The sequence below is a fragment of the Triturus cristatus genome, chromosome 9 (assembly GCF_964204655.1).
Source record: "Triturus cristatus chromosome 9, aTriCri1.1, whole genome shotgun sequence".
NCBI classification, from domain to species: domain Eukaryota; kingdom Metazoa; phylum Chordata; class Amphibia; order Caudata; family Salamandridae; genus Triturus; species Triturus cristatus.
Genome location: NC_140592.1, coordinates 108,978,797 through 109,005,769, shown reverse-complemented (window position 1 = coordinate 109,005,769; position 26,973 = coordinate 108,978,797). Strand labels below are relative to the sequence as shown.

At 46.2% G+C, this 26,973-nt stretch overlaps 1 protein-coding gene across 1 annotated transcript in view; it reads right to left on the bottom strand.

Moving 5' to 3' along the window:
* Positions 1-26,973, bottom strand: part of SUMF1 (sulfatase modifying factor 1) — a 287,292-nt gene that overhangs the window by 40,649 nt on the left and 219,670 nt on the right. The window contains exons 6-7 of the mRNA XM_085624512.1: positions 19,797-19,911; positions 14,547-14,660 (exon numbers count right to left, since the gene is read on the bottom strand). Coding sequence (XP_085480638.1) covers positions 14,547-14,660; positions 19,797-19,911 — 229 coding nt within the window. The remainder of the gene's footprint in view (positions 1-14,546; positions 14,661-19,796; positions 19,912-26,973) is intronic.

Sequence of the window (26,973 nt, the reverse complement as noted above, 5' to 3'; positions counted from 1 at the left end):
GAATGGTGCCCTTCGGGCACCATTTGCATACGGGGTGTGGAGAATATGGATATTTTATTTTTTTGAAGTTTTTTTACCGTACGCGTACGGTAAGCGTAATCGGCGATTTTTCAAAAAAAAAAAAAATTTGCATTTTTGCCCTTGGGGGTTCTTTGAGGACACCTCCATCAAGGCTAGGTGGTTGGGAGCAGTCTAAACAGCCCCTATATATGTTTTTTGCCTTTGTTTTTCTTCCACCCCCTCAGAGTGCGAGATAGAAAATGGCGGCCGCCGCTTCCTGGTTTCGACCGATTCGAATGTTTAGTAAGATCTAACAGCCAATCAGAATCGCGCTCACGCACGTCACCGTACGCGTACGGTAAGCGCACCGTAAGCGCACCGTAAGCTGGCTCAGATATATATATTGATTTAAAGGCTATTTTCTCAGAATCTACTGAACAGATTTACACCAAACCTACAAAAGGCACTTCCTTGACCTGTAGACTACCTCTCTGCCAAATTTCAAGGAACTCTGTTCAGCCGTTCGGGCTGTAGCTGTGTCTAAAGGTCCTATGGAAAAATGCATGGGAAAAACACGTTTTGGGACCCCCCTTTTATCTCAGCCCCCGCTTGACGAATCCCCCCGAGACTTTCAGGGTAGGAGCGGAGCATAGCGCCCCACCTATTTTGAAAATTTTGCGAGGATTCGTCGACCGGCGCCAAAGTTATTCCAAATAGAATGTTGCGGATTTCCTATGGAAACGTGGTCCTAACTATAACTATCTACTGGCGACCGCCATATTATCTACTGGCGGTCGCCAGTAGATAGTTATAGTTAGGACCGTGTTTCCATAGGAAATCTGAAAATTCTATTTTGAATAACTTTGGCACCGGTTGACGAATCCTCGCGAAATTTTCAAAAAACTAATGGGGCGCTACGCTCCGCTCCTACCCTGAAAGTCTCGGGGTGATTCGTCAAGCGGGGGCTGAGAAAAAAGGGGGGTCCCAAAACGCGTTTTCCCCATGCATTTTTCCATAGGACCTTTAGACACAGCTACAGCCCGAACGGCTGAACAGAATTACTTGTAATTTGGCAGAGAGGTAGCCCTAAGGTCAAGGAAGTGCCTTTTGCAGGTCTGGTGTAAATCTGTTCAGTAGTTCCTGAGAAAATAGCATTTAAATCAATATATATATCTGTAAGCGCGCTCCGTGCGCTTACGTTAAGCTTACCGTACGCGTACAGTGGCGTGCGCGAGCGCGATTCTGATTGGTTGTTAGATCAAAGTAAACATTCGAATCGGTCGAAACCAGGAAGTATCGGCCGCCATTTTCTGTCTCTCGCACTGAAAAAAAAAAGGTTGATAACATGAGAAGGGGGCAACGAAGAGAGTTGCAGACCCCCTAGCGTTCGTCAGGGGGTTCACGAAGGACCAAAAAGTATGAAAAATAAATTTAATAATTTTTAAAAAAAATCGCGGGGTGCGCGTACGGTAAGCTTACCGTACGCGTACGGTAAAAAAAAAATTAAAAAAAAAAAAAAGAATTAACAATCACATTTAATATATAAATCTAAGGACCCCCAATAGAGAAAAAAACAATTGATATTTTGTAAAAAATGGCGAGGCGTGCACGGTACGAAATGCGCAACGTGGGCGCTCGGTGCGCGAAGTGCACCGAGCGCGCAAAAATTAAAAATAAATACATAACTTCGCAATTAAAAAAACGTACAAATTCACTGAAAAAACCATAGGTTTCACACATGTTATAGTTAGCTGTACATTTCACTCGTAAAAAACCAATGAAATTCCACGTTATAGTTAGATCAGGTAACTATAACTTGCGCGACCGCAATCCACAATGTGTCATTTGAGATGTCATCATTGATGTGATGAGTGATGTCACTGACCATGTCATGAGTGATGTAATATGTGACGTCATCAGCAGTGGATTGCGGTCGCGCAAGTTATAGTTACCTGATCTAACTATAACGTGGAATTTCATTGGTTTTTTACGAGTGAAATGTACAGCTAACTATAACATGTGTGAAACCTATGGTTTTTTCAGTGAATATATATATATATATATATATGTGTGTGTGTGCCGAAGAGCCGTCCCAGGGAGTATACATTGAATGGAAAGGATGTGGCGTAATGGCCAGAGGTGCCGACTTTGGAACTGGGGAACCAGGTCAGAGTCTAATCATTGGCTCAGCATCCTGTGATTCTGGGCAAATCCCTTAATCTCTCCGTGCCTACCCAAAAAAGCATTTGCAATGCAATAGTTCTCGCATTTACGCGAGTTTAAGCTGTTGGCTTTGTAAATGGCAATGCCTTTTATTTATGTTTTAAAAACCAAAACATTAAAAAAGGCATCGTTTACACAATGCCAATAGCTCAAACTTGTTTAAATGCGAGACCTATTGCAAATGCTTGTTACAAATTAAGTATTGAATAAATCCCGTACGAAAAATGGGAGCAATGCCCACCATCGGCAACTGCCAGCACAAGTCAAGCACTGGCCTTCACCAAGATGATGCTCCTGCCAACTCAGAATGGCGACCCTTATGCACCTGGAAGTAGTATCGCCAGCTTCTTCCTAAGGAGCCGGACACAGCAGTGTTGTTACTCTGTCACGCCGCGTGCATGCCCTGTGGATAGCTTTACAACCCACTGGTCGCGTTCAGCCTCTGCTTGTTTTAGTAGCTGTGCATTTGGGCCATTTACCAACCACACTTTATTAAAATTATGGCACCTTAGGTTTTCAATAATGAATGTGTGAAATAACAAAAGGACTTGCATCAGCGTTCAAGGCTGCGTGCACTGTCCCCAGAGGCGCAGGGAGCCATCCGCGTTAGCAGCTTAAGTGTGAGTAGCCAGTGCACACCATTGCCTGGTAATCTGGGTCTCACTGAAAACTGAATAGTTTTACATTTCGACTATTCTCTCTGCAGGCAATCCTAAAAGGGTCAAACGGAAGAGCAGTGCATGACTGAGAGGTGGGTGTCAAGAGTTGCTACGTGACAGTGGGGTAACAAAACGTGAGGGGGGCCCCCCTGCAAGATCTGAGGATTGGGCCTCCTCACACACACCAGTGGTGGCGGAGGGTTCCCCTACAGTATGGGTAACCCCTCCCTTCCTCCCCCACGCACCGCAGGGGTTGCGGGGGCGTAACCTACGCCACTGCTAAGTGAGCAAAGTTCAGGGAAGGAGAGAATAAATAATGACTAAATATTTCGAGAGAAAAAAGAGCAGCAAATAAAGTGAGTGGAGAAAGAAAGGTTAGATAGATAAATAATATGAGAATTAAAAATTATGGCAGATAGAAGCTGGAAAAGAAGGGAGGTTGACGACAACAACAAGGGAAGGGCAGTGGGATGAAAGGTTGGATGGAGGGGTAGAGGGAATCCATTTCTGAAAGGTTGGAAGGAAAGGTGAATGGAAGGGTGGATAAAAGGTTGGATGAAAGTGTGTAAGGATAAATAGATGGAAGAAAGAAAGGATGGACGGGTCAATGTTTAAACAAACTGATCATTTGATGGATGAATGATAAAAGGGTAGATGGATAGGAAAATGAAAGATTGATGAGTAAAAGGATAAATAGATGAATGAGCGGATAGAATGTCAATGTATTGTTGCAATAATAACATTCTGGGGTGAAGGATCAAAGAGTGAATGGTTGGGAGGGTGAATGGATAGACAGGAGGATGTAGCGGCGAATAGAGCTCATCTAGGAAGTCTCCGGTTTATTTGCTGTACTCACTCGGCGTCAGAGGTTTGGTTGAAAGTGGGGGACATTGTAATTCTCTAGCTTCTCCCTTGACTGTCACTTCGGATGTGGAGAATAGAAATCACTGGTACAGTTAATCAGAATACAGCTGTATACACAGGCCGCGTTCAGCCCCTTTGGCACCAACTAAAGAGCCACAGATCTCTCTCCATTAGCCACGTCTCTCATGCCACCAAGTCTCCAAAAAAATGCATCTTTTGATAGAGGTGTGAGAGCCACTGAAGGCTCGAGCCTAAAGCCTGGCTCAGCTCGAGGTCCTGTTGTAACCTTGAGCCCATAACGAGCCGAGCTTTCAAGTGGCTTCTGTCTGCGGCCCTCTCTCTACCCAGCATGTCGACCAGAGCTGAAGACTTTGGAACTGGTGAACCAGGCTCGGGTCTCGGCCTCAGCTCAACATCCTTTGATTCCGAGCAAATCTCTAAATCTCCCTGTGCCTGTGAGAAATAAATGCTACCTTTGTCATGTAACTGATGCCCAAGAAGTGCTCCAATACCTTTGGGTCGAGTTTGCACTATATAGAGGTAAAAACAAAGCATTAACTTAAAAAAACAAATTACAAATAGATACAGTGTTAGTGGCTGATTTGTACACAGTGAAACCAGAAAACCTAGCTAAATCGTCGACTCTCTGCTTAAATTGTGTGATCTTAGGCAAATCTTTTTTTTTCACCAAAACTCCGTTTACTTCATTATCATGTATGCAAGCACTTTCGAATATGTGAGCTCAGAATACCAGTTGTACAGAAACCTACTGTGTTTGATTTATTAGACTATAATAGTGCTCTATAATCTGGGCCACTTACAGGGTTTAGGTCTTTTCTTAGTTCACTAATGGTTCAGGTTTAAAAACTTTCACTTTTAATAAGCACTTCTCAGTGCAGTGTTATAATATGACATATTAATGCCAGAGCTTCCACATGTAAAGAAATACACTTATTTACATTTTGAAGCGACTTTCTCATATTTTACGTGATGTCATACTTGTATGATTTACATAGCTCGGCTCGCGCAGGGCCGGAGAGGGAAAGGATGCTGCCCAGGTTGGGGGCGGAGAGTGGAGGGAGGAGGTTCGCGAGGGGCAGTGGGGATGGAGACATTGTCGTGTGACCTTTAAAACGAGTGAGTCGCCTGCTGCATCTTTGCGCACAGACGTCAGCTACGCTTTCAGTTCTTTTCGATTTTAATTCATCAGTGTGCTCCTAATCCCAGGCCTGAGTGATCACTGAAGCGAGGGCCGTAATCCTTCTACAACAGCCGCAGAGCCTGTTCCTGAAATCCAATGCGGCGCTCTCCAGGGACCACTCAGTACTTGGGGATTACAAAAATGCTGACCAATTATAATGCCAAAATTAAACAGCATCACAGGCTCTGCAAAACCATAATACCTTAGTCAGTAGGAGACAGGGCTGGGTACATTTAAAGAGCAACCTTTCCAACACAGACACAGCACACGCCAGTTAAGGCTTTTTGTTGTAGCAGGGGCAGAAAGCGGACAAGAGCATCTTCAGTCCCTCAGACTAGAGCCCGGCCGCTCTACCTTCAGTCACTCAGACTAGACCCTGGCATCTTCACCTTCAGTCCCTCAGACTAGAGCCTGGCCTCCACATTCAGTTCCTCAGACTAGAGCCTGGCCTCTCTACCTTCAGTCACTCAGACTAGAGCCAGGCCACTCCACCTTCAGTCCCTCAGACTAGAGCCTGGCATCTTCACCTTCAGTCCCTCAGACTAGAGCCTGGCCTCCACATTCAGTCCCTCAGACTAGAGCCAGGCCGCTTCACCTTCAGTCCCTCAGACTAGAGCCCGGCCTCTCTACCTTCAGTCACTCAGACTAGAGCCAGGCCACTCCACCTTCAGTCCCTCAGACTAGAGCCTGGCATCTTCACCTTCAGTCCCTCAGACTAGAGCCTGGCCTCCACATTCAGTCCCTCAGACTAGAGCCTGGCCTCTCTACCTTCAGTCACTCAGACTCGAGCCAGGTCGCTCCACCTTCAGTCCCTCAGACTAGAGCCCGGCCTCTCTACCTTCAGTCACTCAGACTAGACCCTGGCATCTTCACCTTCAGTCCCTCAGACTAGAGCCTGGCCTCTCTACCTTCAGTCCCTCAGACTAGAGCCTGGCCTCTCTACCTTCAATCACTCAGACTCGAGCCAGGCCGCTCCACCTTCAGTCCCTCAGACTAGTGCCATATGCAAAAGAAACAATTGATGGACGGAATGCTGGACAAAGCAAACATTCACCCCCAGTCACAAGGATCTGGATTAAATCCATCATTCTTTTGCTCAGCACACCACCCCAGTTTGGACCCAGCCATATGCAAATCAGTCTTGACCCTGTTCCTTGTGAGAACAGTCCAGCCCGAACTGCCAAGCCAGGTCCTCCCTGGACCGGAAACAAGCATCCTGGGACCGGTTTCAGGTCATCACTCTTCATCAGCCAGGCTAGCTTGAATCCAGTGGTGTAGTGAGCACGGGACCCACGTCTGAGCATACCCTTCCCACTTAGGGCGACATAAGCAAAAGAAACAATTAATGCACGAGATGCTGTACAATGCAAACATTCACCCCCAGTCCCAAGGATCTGGGTAAATCCATCATTCTTTTGCTCACCACACCACCCCAGTTTGGACCCAGCCATATGCAATTCAGTCACTCATTCTAGAGCCCAGCTGCTCCACCTTCAGTCACTCAGGTTAGAGCTCGGCCGCTCTACCATCAGTCACTCAGGCTAGAGCCTCGCTGCTCCACCTTCAGTCACTCAGACCAGAGCCCAGACGCTCTACCTTCAGTCACTCAGGCTAGAGCCCAGCTGCTCCACCTTCAGTCACTCAGACTAGAGCCCAGCCGCTCTACCTTCAGTCACTCAGGCTAAAGCCCAGCTGCTCCACCTTCAGTCACACAGACTGGGGCCCAGCCGCTCTACCTTTAGTCACTCAGGCTAGAGCTCGGCCGCTCTACCTTCAGTCACTCAGGCTAGAGCTCGGCCGCTCTACCTTCAGTCACTCAGTCTAGAGCCCGGTCACTCCACCCTCAGTCACTCAGGCTAGAACTCGGCCGCTCCACCTTCAGTCACTCAGGCTAGAGCCCAGCAACTCTACCTTCAGTCACACACACTAGAGCCCAGCTGCTCCACCTTCAGTCACTCAGACTGGAGCCTGGCCGCTCCATCTTCAGTCACTCATTCTAGAATCCGGACATTCCACCTTCACTCACTCAGACTAGAACCCGGCCACTCCACCTTTAGTTACTCAAACTAGAGTCTAACCGCTCCACTTCAAGTCAATAAGATCTGTCCAGACCGTATTTAGTCAACAAGATTGGCCTTTTCCAGACATCCTTTCGTTATTGAGACAGGGACATCAGTAGGCCTTCCAGTCACTGAGGGAGAGTCGTGGTCAGGCCATCTTTTGCAATATTGCAAATAGACCATCTTGAGTCACTCAAGTTAGAACCCAATCAGACAGGCTTTAGTCTTTGAACCTGTTACCTGCCAAGAACATCTTCATTCACTAAGACTAGAACCTGACCAGACCATTTTCAGTCATTGAGACAAACTCGGGAGTGCCACAGAAGCTACTGTAGCGAACACCAGGTTGCCCTGGCCCAGTGGTTCCCAATCTGTGTGCCATGGCTCCCTCGTGAGCCATCAAAACTAGTCAGGGGAGCTGCGCACCAAGCACTTTAATGCATTTAATGTTGAAAGGTTTGTTGGCTTCCAATAAACTAATTAGACTTAAACGCATGATGTAGATGATTTGTAAGTGACATGCCTAAAGCTGGAAACGTAGCACTTAATTGATGGTATGTTGAGGGAGATGACCTCCATATTTCACTGGATCCCTCAAGTTCCAACACTCCCAAAGTAAGAGAAGACACCAGATTAATTTTGTTAGACTAGGTAGTTTCGTTTTTTTCCAAATGCATTTTACCCCAATCAAGTTGTCAGGTAAGTAAAGTTGTCCTGTCTTTCAAACACACTAAGGGGCCGTTTACAATGTTGAGCGGAAGGCCTCCTCCGTGGGATACCCCTAGAGCGTGTCGGAACCCTTCTGACCAACTCGGTCAATTTACAATCCGCCCGACCGATTATGATGTTCATGGTCAGATTGTAAACCACACGGTCTTTCTGAATTGGTCCCAACCGGCTCTCAGAGGTTTTGTGTCGGTCGGACATGCATTGTACAGCTCTACGGAATGAATTCCAACCGAGCGATTACAATGTCGGTTTCCAAGAGCCTTTCCGAGTGTTATTAAGTATTGACATGTGTACTTGAACCATAGGTACTTGCAGTACACATTTCTTCCAGAACACACACCTTTCAAGACAGGCCTGCTATCTCCATGAGCACAGGGATGTAAAACACTGTATACGGCATAATGCCAACATTTGTAAGCAAGAAAGAGGGATTTAAAAAACATAAATAAAAGGAATTTGTTTGCCTTGCTTTGAATTGGAGGCAATTGGAGGGAGGAGACAGCTAAAATAAAGCTGTATTTGGTTTTAAAAAATTACAAGTCACCCTGCTGAGACAGGTGTGTTGACACGTAGGACATGGGTAGAAATGAAGGTGCATGTATTCTTCAAGCGCAGAAACACCTTTGCAATGGGGCCTATATAAATAGGGGTGCTATCTAGTACTGTAAGTAGGATAAAAAAAAGTTTGAGAAGGTTCTCTAAAAAAGGCAAGTGTAGCTAGGAAAATTTTATTAGAGGAACCGCCTTAGTAATACGAAACAACCTGCGTATATGATTATAATACCTTCATCAGCTTCACCCTAATTATTTTTAGGAAGAAAAATTGAGTTACTCTTGAGGCAGGGCGTACATCCCACATCCTCTGAAAAAAAGTAACATAGTGGGGAGCCGTGGCCAACAGGTCAAGGGAGACGCGGGTCGAAAAAGTTTAGGAACCACTGCCCTAGCCAATCAAGACCATCCCTACCCTACCCTCCCAGTCTTCTCTACGACTTAAAAGGGCCATTCAGCAGCTGCATAGGATTATAAGCAGCCCTAAAGTTGCCTTGGCCATTCCAACAACGCACTGTGCACCACAGTTAATCAGGCTGCTCCGTCCCCATCCCGCCTTTCACCCCCTTGGAACAGCCAATCAGCAGAAGTGCTAAAGAAATCACTGCAGGTGGGCAATCACCAGCCAGTACAACCCAGCAAATCAGGAGGCTCCTTGCACTTCGTTAAAGTCTGCCACTACAAGGTTCTACCTCGTTCAGGCATCTTCTGCTAAGAGCATTGAGGAAAAAGGTAGTTTGAGCTACAAGGGTCTAGGACCAGAACCCATGTGCCTCAGGTAAGACAATAACACCAAGTGCTTAACGGATGCTGCACCACAGCCTACACTTTTGCTCACAGTCAGACCATTAACTTGCATACATTACACTCACCCAGCAAACGCCTAGAACGTCATTAACCCCCCACTCACAAAAATCCACACACTACCAACTGTACAACACTCTAATTTATGCTTATAAACACACACTCTGCAATCATCCACACCCCTGAAATAGCCACCATCAAACATACCAAGAAACTCTTCATAACAAAAACATAGATCCCATCCACCTGCACACACCACCATGAGGTACTCATCCCCACTGACCACACCATCCACTGCACACATGACAGAAGAAGAACTTGCCATCATGCACAAATCCACCTGGTCTTGTAGTCTAAGTGAGCATCCAATGCCAAAATCATTTGAGCTCCTCAGTTGCCATTTCATCAGGTCAGAATCTCAGACAGCCTCCTTCAATCTGATGGCTCCTTGGAATCACCCCAAAAACTTAGCTTTCACCATCTTTGCTACATTCTGCACATCAATGTTCCTCAGTGTCATCAAGCTCCTCTGTGGCTCAAACCTACTCACGCCAAATGTAACACCCTCAAACTCATCAGAGTAGCCTCCCCCTTAATTTGTCACATGGACCAAATTCCCCTGTACAGATACACTTTGCCATCTTCTCCTTCCTTCACACTGCACCTACACAGAGATGTGAATCAAAAAGAGAAATACAAACTTACCCCTCCTTCAAAAACTTGCCCATGGATACACTATAAATCAAGCATTTGCAAACCCAATAAGTCGCTCTTTCTGGCTCTCTCAAGAAAGATCTGTTGGCTTTGCCAATGCTTTTCGCTGATGTTGCTCAGCATCAACAGAAAGAAAAACCTGGTTATCGCCAATGCTGAACAGCATCGCATTGGCAAAAAAAGGACGATGATGTATACTCGAGCATGCATCATTATCAATGCACAAGATTGCGCCATAAGGATATAGCAGACATTTTGGCCATGGTAGAATGGGCTCTCAGACCTTCCAGGGCTGCTACTTGGCCAGTGCACAGCAGATCTTAACGCAGAGGACTATCCACTTCAACAGCGTGGTTGTCTCCTGTGTATTGTACCCCTTTTTTACATCTGAAAAATCCCACAAAAAGTTGACTATCCATTTGACGGTCCAGGGTACGATCAGTGTGAAAATGTAGAGCTTATATTGGGTCCAAGCTGTCCTATTTCAAGGAGAGTGTTGGGGTGCGAAGTCATACCTGACTTTAAGAGGAGTCAAAACTTGCGGTAAGAAGACTGCCTTAGTCCTCAGAACCAATCTGTCTGGAAAGAGTGTGGTGCAGGGAGGTTGCACTGGAAGTGTCTGCCCTGCAGGTCACTCATGCAACAAATTAACAATCAGAACGAGGAAGACAGTCTTTAAGGTCAGGTTACGCAGCAAGACTTGAAAGGTGTAAACATGAGGAATGCCAAAACTGAGTTAAGGTCCCACTGTAGCATCACATATGGTCTTGGGTGGGACATGTGTCAAAACTTTAATTAACATTATCACAACAGCTGATTTTCACAAGCATGGATGGTCCAGTAAATGTAGAAAGGCAGAGAGGGTTGACATCCTTTTACAATGCCCACTGCAACACCTTGCTGGGCTTAAGACAAAATAAACAAAAGGACATCCAGCAGCTTTTCCTATAATTGGTAGGTGTCCGGGGCAACTCACCAAGGTACGAACTTGGCACAGTGCCCAATGTAGATGGATTTCATGGAGGGGTGCCACCATTTCAGGCCGCAGATCGAAACCAGTTAAATGTCCCAACTCAAACGCCATGCATGGTGATGGAAGTTTTGGAGATTAGGGTGGAGGACCCGGCCCTACTAATGAAACAACCATGTTGGCCTTATCGGAGGACAGATGCTCAGTAGTTCTGGGTACCACAATATCATAGCCCAATCTGGGGCAATTTCGATGACATGGGCTCTGTTGCTGATCTTTCAGAATTCTGGGCAGTAAAGGTAGTGATCGGAAGACGGACAGGAGTTCCTGGTTTCATTCCAGCCAGACTGCATCTCCGAACGAGTGTTCTCGCAGGAACTCCAACATATACAATTACTGACATTACATTCTCGGCAGTGGGGAAACGATCTATCCATCACTAAACCCTCAAGAGGGCAATCTTCAAATTTCTCTTTCACACTTATCTCACCACCCTCCTCAAGTCACTGGAGGTCAGCTCATATGATGGACAAATTCTACCTTCGATCATCGCAAAATCTCTTCCTGAGTGATGCCTTTAGAGGCTTCCTCAACATTGTCAATTCTTCCTCACTGTCAAGAAATCTTCCCACATGACCTCAAAGCAGGACAAAGCTTTCCCTCCAGAAGAAACCCACCCTAGATCCAGATGATCTTGCCACCTACTGCCCAATCCCACACCCACCTTTCAGCATAAAATTTATTGAGCAAGCACTTGACTCCAAAAGCCATAATCAGAGCAGCAAGAATACTCTACAGGACTACCAATCTGACCATAATCATTCAAACATTTATCGAGCCTGCCCCCGTGAGCAAATAGGAAAAATTCAACTGGTGGGGTGAAAATGCAGTTCAAATAAAACGATGGTTAAGGTCATGCCAACTATTCCTTGTACCAGCTAACAAATCATTAATTTCTATGCACTAGAACCTTAATACAGATGATCAGAAATTGACCAAATAGCAGGAAATGTAATAAGGAACAGAGAAGTGGTACAAACTGTTGAAAGAGATGAGATGCATAAAGAACATACCAGCCCACCGATCATGCGGCCTACACAAAAGGACACCTAAAAAAGCTCTAGAAGGAAACCAGTTCCACAAGATTGTTTGCTGGGATTTGGAAGAAATGTAATGCAGAACATCACCCCGCTGTAACAGACTAAAATTGGGAGCCTGAATCATCTCGTGGCCCTGCTTGGATGCGCATTTGATTGGCGATCTCGCACTGAACCTCAGGACTACGTATGCTGTGCCTTTTTCAAATGGAAGCTTATGTAAGCAGAACTGAGGAGCATCAGGGTGAGGACTCAACCCATGCATTCAGCTTGACGCAGGACTTGGAGCAGTCTGCTGGTCAACCTCATTCTAACTTGCCAGCTTTGTCTTCCAGCAGAGGTAGTACTAGTGCCACAAAACAATGCGTCCATGTCCACAAAAGCATATTCTCACCCAGAGAAAGAACTAAATCTATAGTGCACTGATGGGCAAATGCACAGGGGCTTTGCAGACATCTAGCTATGGAAATTGCACAGGATTAGTTACTAATGGGTTCTTGAGTTGCTGCAAGTGACATTTTGTGCATTTGTTCAGGAGAAAAAACTAGACAAATTCTACTTGTTAAATGAAAAAGATGAATTAAAACAAATATCCATGATAACCCTTTGCAAGATGTCACATGACTTTAGAGAAATTATCTCCACTCCAGTTCAGAGGATGTCAAGAAACGTATAGGTCACAAATTGTTTAGAGTAAAAACTACCTGAACTGGGCTTTGTGTCCTAGGAATCCTGGACTGACAAACACAGACAATGTGTACAGTTACAGGGGTGTTCTGTGGATGCTGAGCCGGTCACAGACCAAAGCCAGGAATGGCCATTTGCACTATGAAGTCCCGGGGCAGGCGGGCAGTTATAATCCAGCAGCCAATGGAGGCCAGGACAATGTTAAGACCCATGGTCGCTGTCTCAGTCCCTCTCTCCAGCTCCAGAGGGTTTATGGCAAAAAGCAGAACGGGGGCACCATGAGGAAGAGAGGGAGAAGCGAGAGAAAGAAAAGGACAAAGAAGAACAAGCTAGTTTGAACATATTTGCAGCGACTGCTTTTGGATTCCACTCAGGCTCAAAACAGTTACAATATCCAACAAGTGTAGAGATCTCAAGTAACGCTGAGCCAATCAGAGTGCTGTTAACAGTTGCAAACCCCAGCAACTGTGGACATGCTCAATTGCTGCTGAGCCAATCAGAAGCCCTCATACAATAATATAGGGCCATACAGTGTCTAAGGCAATCCTAAATCTGATTAAGAATCGAATTAGACTGTGATATACAATACAAAAAATACAGGCAGCCCTCTCAGCCTACTAGCCAATATTCAGATACATCAAAACTAAAGTAAAGTTAGTTCTTTTCGCAAAATTTCAAAATGACTACCAAAAAGGCACAAAATGCTATAGCCTTCAATTTGGCCCTCGTATTTATGTGGAAGTGCCACAAATAAAGAACTACTCGTCCTATCCTTGAACGCAACCTCATCTGGACCATTCTATCGAATTTCTGTAGGACTAGCAAGCTCCTCGCCCAAGATTGCCAACTACCATGTATTCCAAGCAGACAAAGGCATCGCTAGGAGGTGTTCTATCTCATTGTTAGCAAATGCCAATGTGTGAATGGTTGTAAGTGACCGTGTCAGGGGTGGTCCAGACCAGCAGGAGAGGTTTCAGCCTCTGCGCAGCATGTCTTCAACACTCTCCTGCAGCAGTATTCTGTGAATCCAACAGCTGTACACTCTTACCACATGCCGTTACGTCGCATGTTGACATTACAGTTATGTGGCACCAACAGTTTATTTCTCCTGGTGCAAAATGAATACATTAAGGCCACCATTTCTTGAGAAGGCTAACTCTTTAAAGGTGAAGAAGGACTGCTGAGCAACCACTTGCCCTGCAGATGGTCACCTGGGTCATGTACCCAATCATGGGCTTTTATAAACCCACACGTGCTTATAATGAAACCAATCCTGCCCTTGAAAGGCAGTGAAGGGCGCTTAGAGGCTTCTGGGACAATCACAAGCCTATGCAGTGATAAGTCCAGGTGTGTGTCGGCTGATGACATACAGGAAAGTTAACCCAACTATTAGCTTTTAAATAATGCCACTGGTGCCCAGCTTATAAAAAAATCATCATGGTTCATGAAGACTTTAAGATCGTGACTGATAAACCAATTGCAGGCCTCGCCTGGACCAAAAGTGCAACTGAGTGGTTTGGCTTTGTGTGGTTACAGTATTCAGATTCTTATAGGTTCATAAGATGCGCTGATAATATGCTGTCAGAAGAGGTCTCACAAATAATGCATGATTTTTGGATCAAAAAGGGAAGTGTAGATGATCACGCAGTTGCCATCAGCATCTTGTTCGTCTTCCTGGTCCCACAGCAAGAGGATTCTGCGACAATGATTTTTTCAAATTTCGATGCGTCGCTAAATTTGCTCAAGGCCATGAGAACGCTATACAAGAGAACCAAACGTTACTTATTCGTTTTTAGGCACGGGGAGATTAAGTGACTTGCCCAGAATCACACGATGTTGAGTGGAGCCATATTTGAACCTGGTTCTCCAGTCCCAGAGTCAGCATCTCTAGCCACAAGGCCGCATCTCATTGGCCTTGATGGATCTACTCTTTTTACAAGGTGCCCCTGGTATATAAGATGAGAGCGATGGTCCTGAAACACTTACCGGGTTGTGGGTTTCTTCTGGAGAATGATGCACTGTCCACCAATCTGCCGTCCACTCCCAGGCATTGCCCACCATATTGTACAGGCCGTATCCATTGGGAGGAAATGCAGTGACCTGAAAATGTAACAACGATCAATCAGGTGGGCATGGAGAGCTAAACCAAGGCAAAATATACAGGATATGAACATCAGGAGCAAACGCATCCCAGCAGCACACAGGCACATGGACAGGTCAAACACACAGGAGCAGTGCGCCCCCCCCCACACACACACACAAACACACTATGCAAGCCTCACACACAAATAAGAGCAGCCCACACACAGACATGAGAAGCCAACACACAACCATCATTCATATCTGGGCATCTAATAGTGGGTGCATAACCCAGAAGACAACACAGATGAGCAGCACGCATACGTGCATGCACAAGGGGAACACAAACAAAGCGTAGCAAACCTGGGCCCCATACTTTGGAAGTGTGCAAGGGTGCCAAATAGGTGCTCCAACCACACAAAAGCAGTGCAAAAGCACAGATAGACACACACACACACACAAACACACACTCAGGGCTGATTCCACAGCTGAATGATTCTAGGCAGCAAACTAATATGCCACCAGCACACGGTGAGGAATAGATTCATTAGCAGGGGTGGTAAACAGAACCAATTACTACACCATTGCCTGTGAAGTGGGTAGGCACTTTTCACTAATAGAATCAGAAAGGCCTGCACCGGACTTTGCAACAAAGATGCAAACATAGGCAAAACATGGTCTCCTTGCTAGTGCCCATAAAAGCCAACCAAAAACTAGATATAGTCAAGGAACAGCAAACAAAAATAGGGCACATGCCCCTACCAAGTGCAATGCACACAAACACATGATGTACATGCAGGAAGTAAACAGAAGCTCATCCCACGTAAAAATTGCACTCATGGGTAGCGCACCCAGGCCCAAAACAAACAATGTACACATGAAAGGTAACTGTACACAAAGACAGCACAGAAACGCGGTGGACACGTGCTCAAGTAACACATGTCAAACATGGAGCAAAGTGGGGCCCAAGTACATATTAACAGCTTAAAAAACATTGCAGCTGCAACTCATACAACAAACACACGTGCTGCTAGTGTGATGCAAATACAGCTGGCACCGACACACACAAAGTCACAAACATAAGCAACACAAAATGCGTCTAAAAATATGAGTTGAGTTTGCAAGTGGAGTTATGGCAGTGCTTGTAGGTGGGGGCTTGTTTGTGTTTGGCAAAGAGGGTTATTCCATGGCAACAGATGTGTTGTGTTTGAGCTTGGGAGTGGACGTTGGACTATGCCTGGGAGTAAATGGGGCTGTGGTTGGCAATGGTGGCTGGTTTGCTCATGGGGTTGCATCATGTTGTAAAGACTTGGTTGTACTTTGGAGTAGAAAGTGTCTTCTACTTGGAAATGCAGGCTGCAGCATGCTTTAGCGCGAGGGTGTATTGTTCCTGGTTGAGCAACGTGCTCAGTTCAGGAGTAACAGCTTAGAAGTACTTGATAATGCCCAGGGTGTGCTAGCAGTACACTCTGGGATGGACTTTGCAATAATGGCTGTGTTAGGTGTGACAGTCAGGCTGAGTTGTGTTGGCTGCAGAGGCTTGGCTGGTCTTCGCTGTAGAAGTAGAGTTGTCCTCAGCAGAAGAAACTGGACAATCCTTGACAGCAGAGGCTGGAAGGTGTGTGGCTCTGCAGCCTGGGTTGTCCAACTGTAGATGCTGGGTTATATGTCACAACATTGTCAAGTATCAAATCATCAACCATCATGTTAGCAAGGCCATAACTTTGGAATGCACTACCCCTAGAAACCAGACTTAACCCCTCAACTGCCTCCTTCAAAAATGAAGTCAAATTTCTTCTCATGACGAAAATCACTTGAACATTGAATCAGACTCTTAGAACAACCAGCTGGAACATAAGACATTATTTCGAAATACTATGTTTCTTTTGTACATTGTCTGTTTTGTTTCATTCCCTCACTTGTAAAGCGCTCCGATACCCGCAAAGGTCATGTTCGTGCTATATAAAACCTTCAAAATAAATAAATAAATAAACCTACCGTGATCCTATCCTGGGTTTTAAAAAATTCTAAATCCAGTCCTAGCAGTTAGTGCGTTAAAGGCATGTTAAGGTCATGAAGAGTTGAGGTAATAGTTATATGCATATAATGGTTTTGACCCGGTAATGCCAGTTGTTGTAATGGAGATATGCTTTACTGTAGAGGTTGGGCTGTGCTTGGAGGTAGAAGATCAGTGGTACATAGTGGTAGAAAATCAGTTGCGTTTGGCGGTGAAGGATAGGCTGTGCTTGGTGGTAGAGGAATGGCTGTGCTTGGTGGTAGAGGAACGGCTGTGCTTGGTGGTAGAGGAACGGCTGTGCTTGGTGGTAGAGGATCAGTTGTGCTTGGCCATACAGGATCGATTGTGCTTGGTGGTAGAGGGTCTGCTGTGCTTGGTGGTTGAAGGTCGGCTGTGCTTGGCGGTAGAGGATCAGCTATGCTTGGCGGAAGAGGTCAGCTGTGCTTGGCGGTAGAGGTCAGCTGTGCTTGGCGGTAGAGGTCAGCTGTGCTTGGCGGTAGAGGTCAGCTGTGCTTGGCGGTAGAGAGTCTGTGGTGCTTGGTGGTAGAGGGTCAGCTGTGCTTGGCCGTAGAAGATAGATTGTGCTTGGTGGTAGAGGGTCAGCTGTGCTTGGTCGTAGAAGATAGATTGTGCTTGGCGGTAGAGGATCGGCTGTGCTGGGGGGTAGAGGATCCGCTGTGCTTGGCGGCAGAGGATAGGCTGTGCTTGGCAGTAGAGTATCAGTTGTGCTTATGCACAGAGGATCGATTTCGCTTGGTGGTAGAGGGTCTGCTGTGCTTGGAGGTAGAAGGTCGGCTGTGCTTGATGGTAGAGGGTCTGCGGTGCTGGGCGGTAGAGGGTCTGCTGTATGTGGTGGTAGAAGGGTCAGCTGTGCTTGGCGGGAGAGGATGGGCTGTGCTTGGCGGGAGAGGATGGGCTGTGCTTGGCGGGAGAGGATGGGCTGTGCTTGGCGGGAGAGGCTCGGCTGTGCTTGGCGGGAGAGGCTCGGCTGTGCTTGGCGGGAGAGGCTCGGCTGTGCTTGGCGGGAGAGGCTCGGCTGTGCTTGGCGGGAGAGGCTCGGCTGTGCTTGGCGGGAGAGGATCGGCTGTGCTTGGCGGGAGAGGATCGGCTGTGCTTGGCGGGAGAGGATGGGCTGTGCTTGGAGGTAGAAGATCAGTGGTACATAGTGGTAGAAAATCAGTTGCGTTTGGCGGTGAAGGATAGGCTGTGCTTGGTGGTAGAGGAACGGCTGTGCTTGGTGGTAGAGGAACAGCTGTGCTTGGTGGTAGAGGAACGGCTGTGCTTGGTGGTAGAGGAACGGCTGTGCTTGGCGGTAGAGGATCGATTGTGCTTGGTGGTAGAGGGTCTGCTGTGCTTGGCGGTAGAGGTCAGCTGTGCTTGGCGGTAGAGGTCAGCTGTGCTTGGCGGTAGAGGTCAGCTGTGCTTGGCGGTAGAGGTCAGCTGTGCTTGGCGGTAGAGGTCAGCTGTGCTTGGCGGTAGAGGTCAGCTGTGCTTGGCGGTAGAGGTCAGCTGTGCTTGGCGGTAGAGAGTCTGTGGTGCTTGGTGGTAGAGGGTCAGCTGTGCTTGGCCGTAGAAGATAGATTGTGCTTGGTGGTAGAGGGTCAGCTGTGCTTGGTCGTAGAAGATAGATTGTGCTTGGCGGTAGAGGATCGGCTGTGCTGGGGGGTAGAGGATAGGCTGTGCTTGGCAGTAGAGTATCAGTTGTGCTTATGCACAGAGGATCGATTTCGCTTGGTGGTAGAGGGTCTGCTGTGCTTGGAGGTAGAAGGTCGGCTGTGCTTGATGGTAGAGGGTCTGCGGTGCTGGGCGGTAGAGGGTCTGCTGTATGTGGCGGTAGAAGGGTCAGCTGTGCTTGGCGGGAGAGGATGGGCTGTGCTTGGCGGGAGAGGATGGGCTGTGCTTGGCGGGAGAGGATGGGCTGTGCTTGGCGGGAGAGGATCGGCTGTGCTTGGCGGGAGAGGATCGGCTGTGCTTGGCGGGAGAGGATCGGCTGTGCTTGGCGGTAGAGGATCGGCTGTGCTTGGCGGTAGAGGATCGGCTGTGCTTGGCGGTAGAGGATCGGCTGTGCTTGGCGGTAGAGGATCGGCTGTGCTTGGCGGTAGAGGATCGGCTGTGCTTGGCGGTAGAGGATCGGCTGTGCTTGGCGGTAGAGGATCGGCTGTGCTTGGCGGTGGAGGATCGGCTGTGCTTTGCGGTTGAGGATCGGCTGTGCTTGGCGGTTGAGGATCGGCTGTGCTTGGCGGTAGAGGATCGGCTGTGCTTGGCGGTAGAGGATCGGCTGTGCTTGGCGGTAGAGGATCGGCTGTGCTTGGCGGTAGAGGATCGGCTGTGCTTGGCGGTAGAGGGTCTGCGGTGCTTGGCAGTAGAGGATCGGCTGTGCTTGGCTGTAGAGGATTGGTTGTGCTTGGCAGTAGAGTAACAGCTTGGAACGGTTGCGCTTGGCGGTAGAGGATCGGCTATACTTGGCGGTAGAGGATCAGTTGTGCTTGGTGGTAGAGGGTCTGCTGTGCTTGGAGGTAGACGGTCGGCTGTGCTTGGCGGGAGAGGGTCTGCGGTGCTTGGCGGGAGAGAGTCTGCGTTGCTTGGCGGGAGAGGGTCTGCGGTGCTTGGCGGGAGAGGGTCTGCGGTGCTTGGCAGGAGAGGGTCTGCGGTGCTTGGCGGGAGAGGGTCTGCGGTGATTGGCGGGAGAGGGTCTGCGGTGATTGGCGGGAGAGGGTCTGCGGTGCTTGGCGGGAGAGGGTCGGTTGTGGTTGGTGGTGGAGGATCGGCTATGCTTGGTGGTTGACGATCGGCTGTGCTTGGCGGTTTAGGGTCAGCTGTTCTTGGCCATAGAGGATTGATTGTGCTTGTTGGTAGAGGATCAGCTGTGCTTGGCGGTAGAGGATCGGCTGTGCTTGGCGGTAGAGGATCGGCTGTGCTTGGCGGTAGAGTAACGGCTTGGATTGGTTGTGCGTGGCAGTAGAGAATTGGTTGGGTTTCGCTGTAGGAGTCGGTTAGACTTTATGGAAAAAGCCAGGTATGTCGGGCAATAGCGTCTTAACCACAGAAACTAGACTGTGGCTGGCAGTAGAAGCAGAGTTCAACATGCGAGAAGAAGCTGTGTTTTTGGCCACTTAGCAATATTAGAAGGGAGTACTTACGGGAGAAGTCTGAGGGTAACCATCCTCAGCAGTGTTACTCGTTGGGAAGTCTCCCTGCCAGATGTTTGCCTGATGCTGCCCTTTGGGTTCCAGCTTGTTACCCCACGGAAACAGCCTGTGCAAAGAGAAAAAGACCAAGGTAAGCTTTTAATGGGAAGAGAAAGCAAGGGAATTGAAACAGAGTGTGAAGAAATGAAATAAATAAATGAAAAAGACACGAAAACGGAGTAAGAAGGCATGAAATAAACGAAAGGCACAAACGATAGATAATTCTACAATCAAAAACAGATGGAGAAAGAAATAAGTAAAATTATGGAAAAAGAAAATAATTATACAAACAATATCAACAATATTCATTCGAATTACAGAAAGACCACTAACATTAATAACTAGTTAAGTAGCATCATGAATTGTGTTGATGAGCTTCAAAAATTAGTTTATTATTAAGTAACACAGTGGCTCCCACTTTCTTTTCTTATCCAAGTATGAAAAACTAAGGTAGCTTAAAATTGAACATAACACAAGTGTATGCGGAGCACACGTTCATCCTCAACGCGCTATCAACAGATATTTATGGTTACTAAAGTTGATGGTACTCATGAGAATGGCCCCCCCCTCCCCACCAAATCTATTTACAAGCGGTATAATTTCAAGTTAAATATTGACGGCAAGAAAGACTATCAATGAGGTGGAAGCAAACAGGCCCTGGCAAAAGTGTGACAATTAAATAAAAAAAAAGAGATAAAAATACGAAAAACTAAAGAACTTGTAGGAAATAACATGAAAAGTTGACAAGTAAAATATAAATGATCAAAAAAGGGATGTACTGAGGATACAAAGATAAAAAGACAGAAAGAATAGCAAAAGAAAGGAAAATACCACTGACAAACATTTTTTAAAACACCTTACAAAGGTGCTCAAAGTCAGAGAATAAGAGAAAAGGTAGAAAGGATGAATGCAGAGGGCACGTTTCACATTAAGTCTATTTGTATTAATTGCCTCTTATCAGTAGCCAAGACAGAGGCCCCGAGCAGCCTCTGATCACTATCTGTGCACTCACTACCTTCCTGAGGGTGACCGCTCCAATCAGCCATCGCCCAGACCTGCAAATGACGCAGAAAGCAAACATTTTTTGTACTTTTATGGTCACTGGACCTGAATGTTCCACCGGCTGCGACAGGCGGTCTATTTTCGACGAGATGACCCAGAAGGCATGTACTAAACAACAGTACTTCGAGGTTGCAATGGATGTTTTAGGAGAAACTTCTTGGAGCAAACTCAAAAGGGAACCTAAAATGGATTCAGTCTGCATTGATGGTGCCACCTGCAGCCGAGAGATGCCGCTGAGTGCGTACAGACTCCAGGGCAGGTAGACCAGTTGCCATGGAGCCGTTAGCGTAAGTTGTGAAGGACTAGAGAGGGGTTAAGGTTGATGGAACAAGAACATTGTGACCATGTAGAAGTAACAACATCCAGGTTGGCACAAAGAGCCCAGGGAATCTGCAGGTAAACAAAAATGCAGTTAATTTAGGGCTGAACATCCGAACCAGACTATGGCATCAGAAAATTCAACGGAAAGCGGGTCTTTCTAGAGACCTCTTCCCTACACAGACCTTTGGCCTCTGAAGTTCATCTATTTAGGGTACATGAAATATCCCAAACTGGATATTTTTGAGAATAGTACAGCTGCTTGCACCAGTCTCTCTGATGCCGCCTTGCCAACCCATGCTGACTGCTGTAGAATTGTGCCCACTTCCATGCCCTGATACATCTCCTACAACAATTCCTGTCTGCGACTTCTGGGTCAGGAATTTTCTCAAAGGTCCTCAGATGCCATAATGCAGTCGGTTCTAAAATAGATGGTAAATACAGTAAAACTAAATCGGCTTTCTGCCACTCGATCTAACCATGTTCTCCACACCCAACTATAGGGAGATATTTGCATTTAGAACGTGGCGGATGTATACACAACGCCCACCCAAAATTAACAGGCAGCATTTGATATGCTGCAAATGTAACTCGTCATTCCCCAGTCATCTCCACACCAGAACCACTCCAACAGCAGTGGAAGTCACACCACGGGAGGTGCAGGTGGAGAATGTAACCACATCTGTGGCAAAGGGGGGAGGGGGCAAGGGAAAAAGCTTCATTTGTGCAGGTGGTTGTAAGTAGTAGACAAGGGCGCTCCGACTTGGGGAATTGGACTCATTTCCATCAGACCTTGAGCCAGAGTAAGACAGAGAAAGGCACAATAGGGAGGAGGAGGAAAGGAAAGAGAAATCCGGAATGAAAACAAAACTCCAAGAGTGAGATAAAGAGACAGGAAGTGTAGGATGGTGGAAGAAAGAGTCATGAGTTGGAGTCAAGACTAGGTGGCCTTGATATCTGGCAAACCACCAATCAGCAGAGTCAGAAGTGGACTCCTAAGAAACCCTCTGGCCCCCAGCACTCATTTATTCCTGTATTTTTTTTTTTTAAATAAAATTATGCAATGAGCAATGACCGCTCCCATGAAAAGAACGGAGCTGACATAGGAGCGTGGAGATGAGTGGATACATGTGCAAGGCCAGAAAAAAGGCGGCATGTGTAACCCGCCCCCCCCCAATGGGGTGGGGGGGGGTCAGTGTAGAAGCAGAAGAATTTTATGTACCTCTTAAAATCATGTGTTTAAAAAAAAAAAGAGACAGTATTAAGTTGCTTTGTCGCAGTGCACTAACCCACGCATGGCCTGATAGAGCCTTTTGTTGAACTAAGCCATATCCAACAATGATAAAGGCGTTGGAAACTAGAACTCAGCGTCGCCCATGCGCGGCACTACATACCTCCCAAAAAAAAGACAAGACAAATTATATATCATTTAATACAAAACACAGAAACCAGTCAATTCGGGATTCCACACAAAAAGACCTTGTGCTGCTGAGAAGACACTGCCTTTGACAAGAGCCTTAGATAACAGTGAGGGCGCTCCACTAAATCAGATGATTGGCATGGTTTAAACCCCGCTCGAGAAAGAGCAAGAGGGCAAGACAAAGAAGAGAGGAAGAAAGAAGAGAGGAAGAGGGAGAAAGAGAAACAGCAAGAGAGAGAAAGAAAAAAAGAAAGAAAAAGAAAGAAAGAAAGAAAGAAAGAAAGAAAGAGAAAGAAAGCAAGAGAAAGAGCAAGAGCAAGAGAAAGAGCAAGAGCAAGAGAAAGAGAAATAAAGAGAAAGTGAAAGATATAGAGCAAGAGAAAGAAAGAGAAAGAGGGAAAGAGGAAAAGAGAAAGAGAAAGAAAGAGAAAGCAAGAGAAAGAGAGTGAGTGTGTGTGTGTTCTCTTTCATTCTGAATAGGGGGATGGAATGACCACCTTCGTCAATAACAGCCGGCACATAAACAATCTTAGGGCAAGAACCATTCCCCTGGTCTACATCGTCACTTTGCTGTGACCAGAGTTCTAATAATAATAGTTCTACATATGCGGTGCCAGCCCGTGGCTCCACCTCAGATTGAAGACAAATCTTTCTTACTGGGTGAGGAGCTTCATCAAGACCAAATCGCCCGCCTGAGGTCAGCGGTGCGCGCGGGCAACGCTCCTTGCACTGGTGTTCTGGTTGTTGTTCCTTCTAAAAAGGGTGCCTGGCTTTGTCACCAGCAGTTCACGAACAGTGGTGAGGATCAGTGCCTGCCACATACCTCTCCATGAGAAGCTGGCAGCGGAATGCCTATGCGTAGATCCACTTGTTGGTACCCTCTCCTACAAATGAGGAAACGCTAGCGGATTGTTTTTCACAAAGTGAGCATGAAACTATTAGTCTGTCCATTTGGTTGGGACCACCTTGTAGTGATCTTAATGTGTGGAGACATGAGATTGTTCGTAAACTATTCGCCCTGAGATAGTAGTTTATTGGCCGTCCAGATCTCCCAGATTAGTCCACGAGTCGCAATCATTTCCTTGACTACTGGGTAGACCTATCGAGTGGCCTCTCCACTCTTTCAGTTATGCCTACTTTTTCAAGTTTGAGTTCATCTCTCATTTTCTTCCACATGGTGAAGGCCACTTGCCTCTGGTGTAGAGTTACTGTGTGCATGCTCTGGTGGATGTGCAGTTGAACTGATTGTCCTTTCAGGCAGACTATACTGGGAAAAAATCCTTCAAACTCAACGTGCCATCCGGCTTGTAGGTTTGATGGCTTGGGTCAAACTGAATGAGGAGGTGTCTTTGCACGATGTGGCAGCTTGGTGACACATCATGGCTCTCAAGGAGTGTCCATGCAGCAGGGGAGGGGTGGTGTTTACATATGCAAATATGAAGAAAGTGGTTGGATAAGTATGGGTGGAGGCGTGATCTGGCCATTTTGTAATTGGAGAGATCCGTGTGAAGGTCCGCTTGTGGACTTAAACCTTGCGCTGTGGTCTAGCTCTTTACTCCTCTACTGAGCACATGTAGCACCCATGAGTATATAACTCATGACTGGCACAAAAGTCCGTAAAGGACAACTGAAAAAAACGATGGATGAGGCATGGCCCAAATTGATAAGGACGCAAATCACAACAATATCAAGAGAATGTGCACAGATTACATGGGCTACGAGAAATTGATTGAAAATTGCTTGTGAGTTGCAATAGGTTCTAAATAAGAGATTGATTCTAATAGATTCTAGGTTATTTCACATTTTTTCTTTCTCACTGGTAATTTTTTTAGGACGAGCCTGGGCAGCGCATTGCGCTGCTCTGCGTGGTATGCTGTACTGAGGAATGGAATAAAAGCTCTGCCCATTTCCAGCCCATCTTTTCAATTGGCTCCTATTACAGTCCTTTTAAAATTGTTGCTTTTAATTTGTGAATAGGCTTAATAGTCCCTCCTTGGTACCGCCTTGTCTGCATTTGTAACCTCCCATAACGACTGGACTTTTTACTTGTGGTCTTACATTGTCTGCTTTATCTAGTCGGTGAGCACTATTTTCTTTAATGGTCTTCCGCTATTCCACCCACGACGTCGCCACCCGCTTTTACATTGTTATTATTAATGTATTATTTATTTTTTTTATTTGCAGTATGGTCTGCTTTCACTTTAGCGACCGTGCTTACAGGGATGTCTGCTTTCACTTTAGAGGCTGCACTTCTTTATTGAATTACTTTGCGGCACAGTCCACTTTCACTTTAGCGGCCGCACTACAGAAACTGGTTTTCTTTCTTTCCTTATTTTTATAAGTGAAAGCCCCCCCATACGTCACTCCCACTTCAATGTTAGCCATGCCCCTTTCTTTATACGCTGCTCACTGTAACCTGAATACGGGAGCAGCGTCTAAAGAAAGGGGCGCAGCCACCATTAAAGTGGTCTCACATTTGCGAGAGTTTGAACTATCGGCATTAGAAATGATAATGCCTTTTATATATGTGTTGCTTTTGAAAACACAAATAAAATGCTTTGCCATTTACAATGCCAATAGCTTAAACTCCTGCAAATGCAAGACCTATTGCATTGAAAATGCTTGTTTCTTTTTCTGCGGAGGATATCTCCTGATGCGGCTCCCATTTGCTTGCTGTTGCTGCTTTAATACCTACTAATGCTACCTCCCTGCCCAAGTGTTTTGACCCAGTCCCGTTCCTGGTGGCGTTTTGACCCAGTCCCGTTTCTTCTTGCCTCTATGACGCCAGACACTGCTGAGCATGCTGCGTGCCGCCAGACCCGGAAGCGTGTCTCCTTTAGCGTCTGGGTCACACTGCTCCTCTACTGCAGGCACCTTTTATCTGCCGGTCAGAGTGGAAGATGGCAGCATGAACCAGTTAATCCCATGCTCCTTTAAACAGTCTACGCCAACACCGGCCACAACATACATGACCAGTGTGGTGCCAGAAGAGAAGTTAACTTGTCACCTACTGTTCTAAAGGTGTGTATAGAGGCTGCGTGGCTGCCTAACGAGTTATTATAACATATTGGTATGAGAAATGCATAGACACTGGGAGCTACTAACAGAGGGGGCAGACAGAAATAGTGTCAGACTTGTAGCTGCAGTTCACAGGGCTACTAAAGAGGTGGACAAAAAGAATTAACACTGTGGTATATATAGAATATAGGGCTACTAGGAGAGTAGAAAGTCCGCTACTCCGCTGCACCACATCTTTTTTTTCCCTCATTGATGGCGAGGAACTAAATAGTTTTTTCCAACCCCACACATATGCAGTGTAATATATAATGTCCCATGAATACAGACTCTTCTACAGCAGGAAAAATGCACTGTCTCCAGTTGTGTCATGTTAAAAACATGCAAAGCCTGCAGGACTGGTAAAGAAGCTGTGGTTGTGCCCAGCCATGTGTATGCCTCCCAGTGAAAAAACAAGACTTAAGTAAAGTTTAAAGTAAAGTTTTAAAAATGTACAGATACTGCCACCAGCATGGCACGCTCACTTGAATTTTTCCAAAAACTGAAGAAATACAACTCCATTGGTTGTTTCTGTTAGGTCTAGCGTTCGCCAGTCTATTGTTATTCCCAAAAAATCATACATAATGCATAAATTGATGAGGGGGTTTATCCATTGGTCTGTTAAACTGCCATTCACATTTTGTTCTGCCCACCACAGCTTACTGCATGAGGCAGTGAGTCAGCCCTCTTTACCCATTGGCTCCCTTCACTTTGAGTGATTGCGCAAAGCCTTCGCACATTGTTAACACCCACCTACAATCTTTTACTTTCTGTTCAGTGACAAGGTTCTTAAATTTGTTTAATAAGCTTTAAATACCTGCTATTTACCTTGCCTGTACAATTAGATGGGTTTTATTTTCCTTCTCTTTTTAAAGTTATACAGGGTTTAACATTGCATTTGCATGTAAATTGAGTGCCTGGTAGATTAATTATTCTTGAATAATAATAAGAACAACATTAACAAAACAATAACAATAAAACACTTGTCACTACTCAAAGGAATGTTATTTAGAAAAAAAAGATCAGTAGTAAAATGGGCACATTAGTAAATGTTTTCCAAGTTTAACATTTTTAATGTAAGCATATGGCGGGCGCATTCAGGTGGCCGCACTTTTTCTCGTTTTTGTTTTCATGGCATATGTCTAAAATACAAAATAAATTCACCATAGTACAGCGTCAAAGGCAGAACTACTGGTGTTGCCAATGTGTGTTTAAACGTGCAGCATGTATCAAATGATGGATTCACAGGCACCACTGAGCCAACGTGGCCATGTC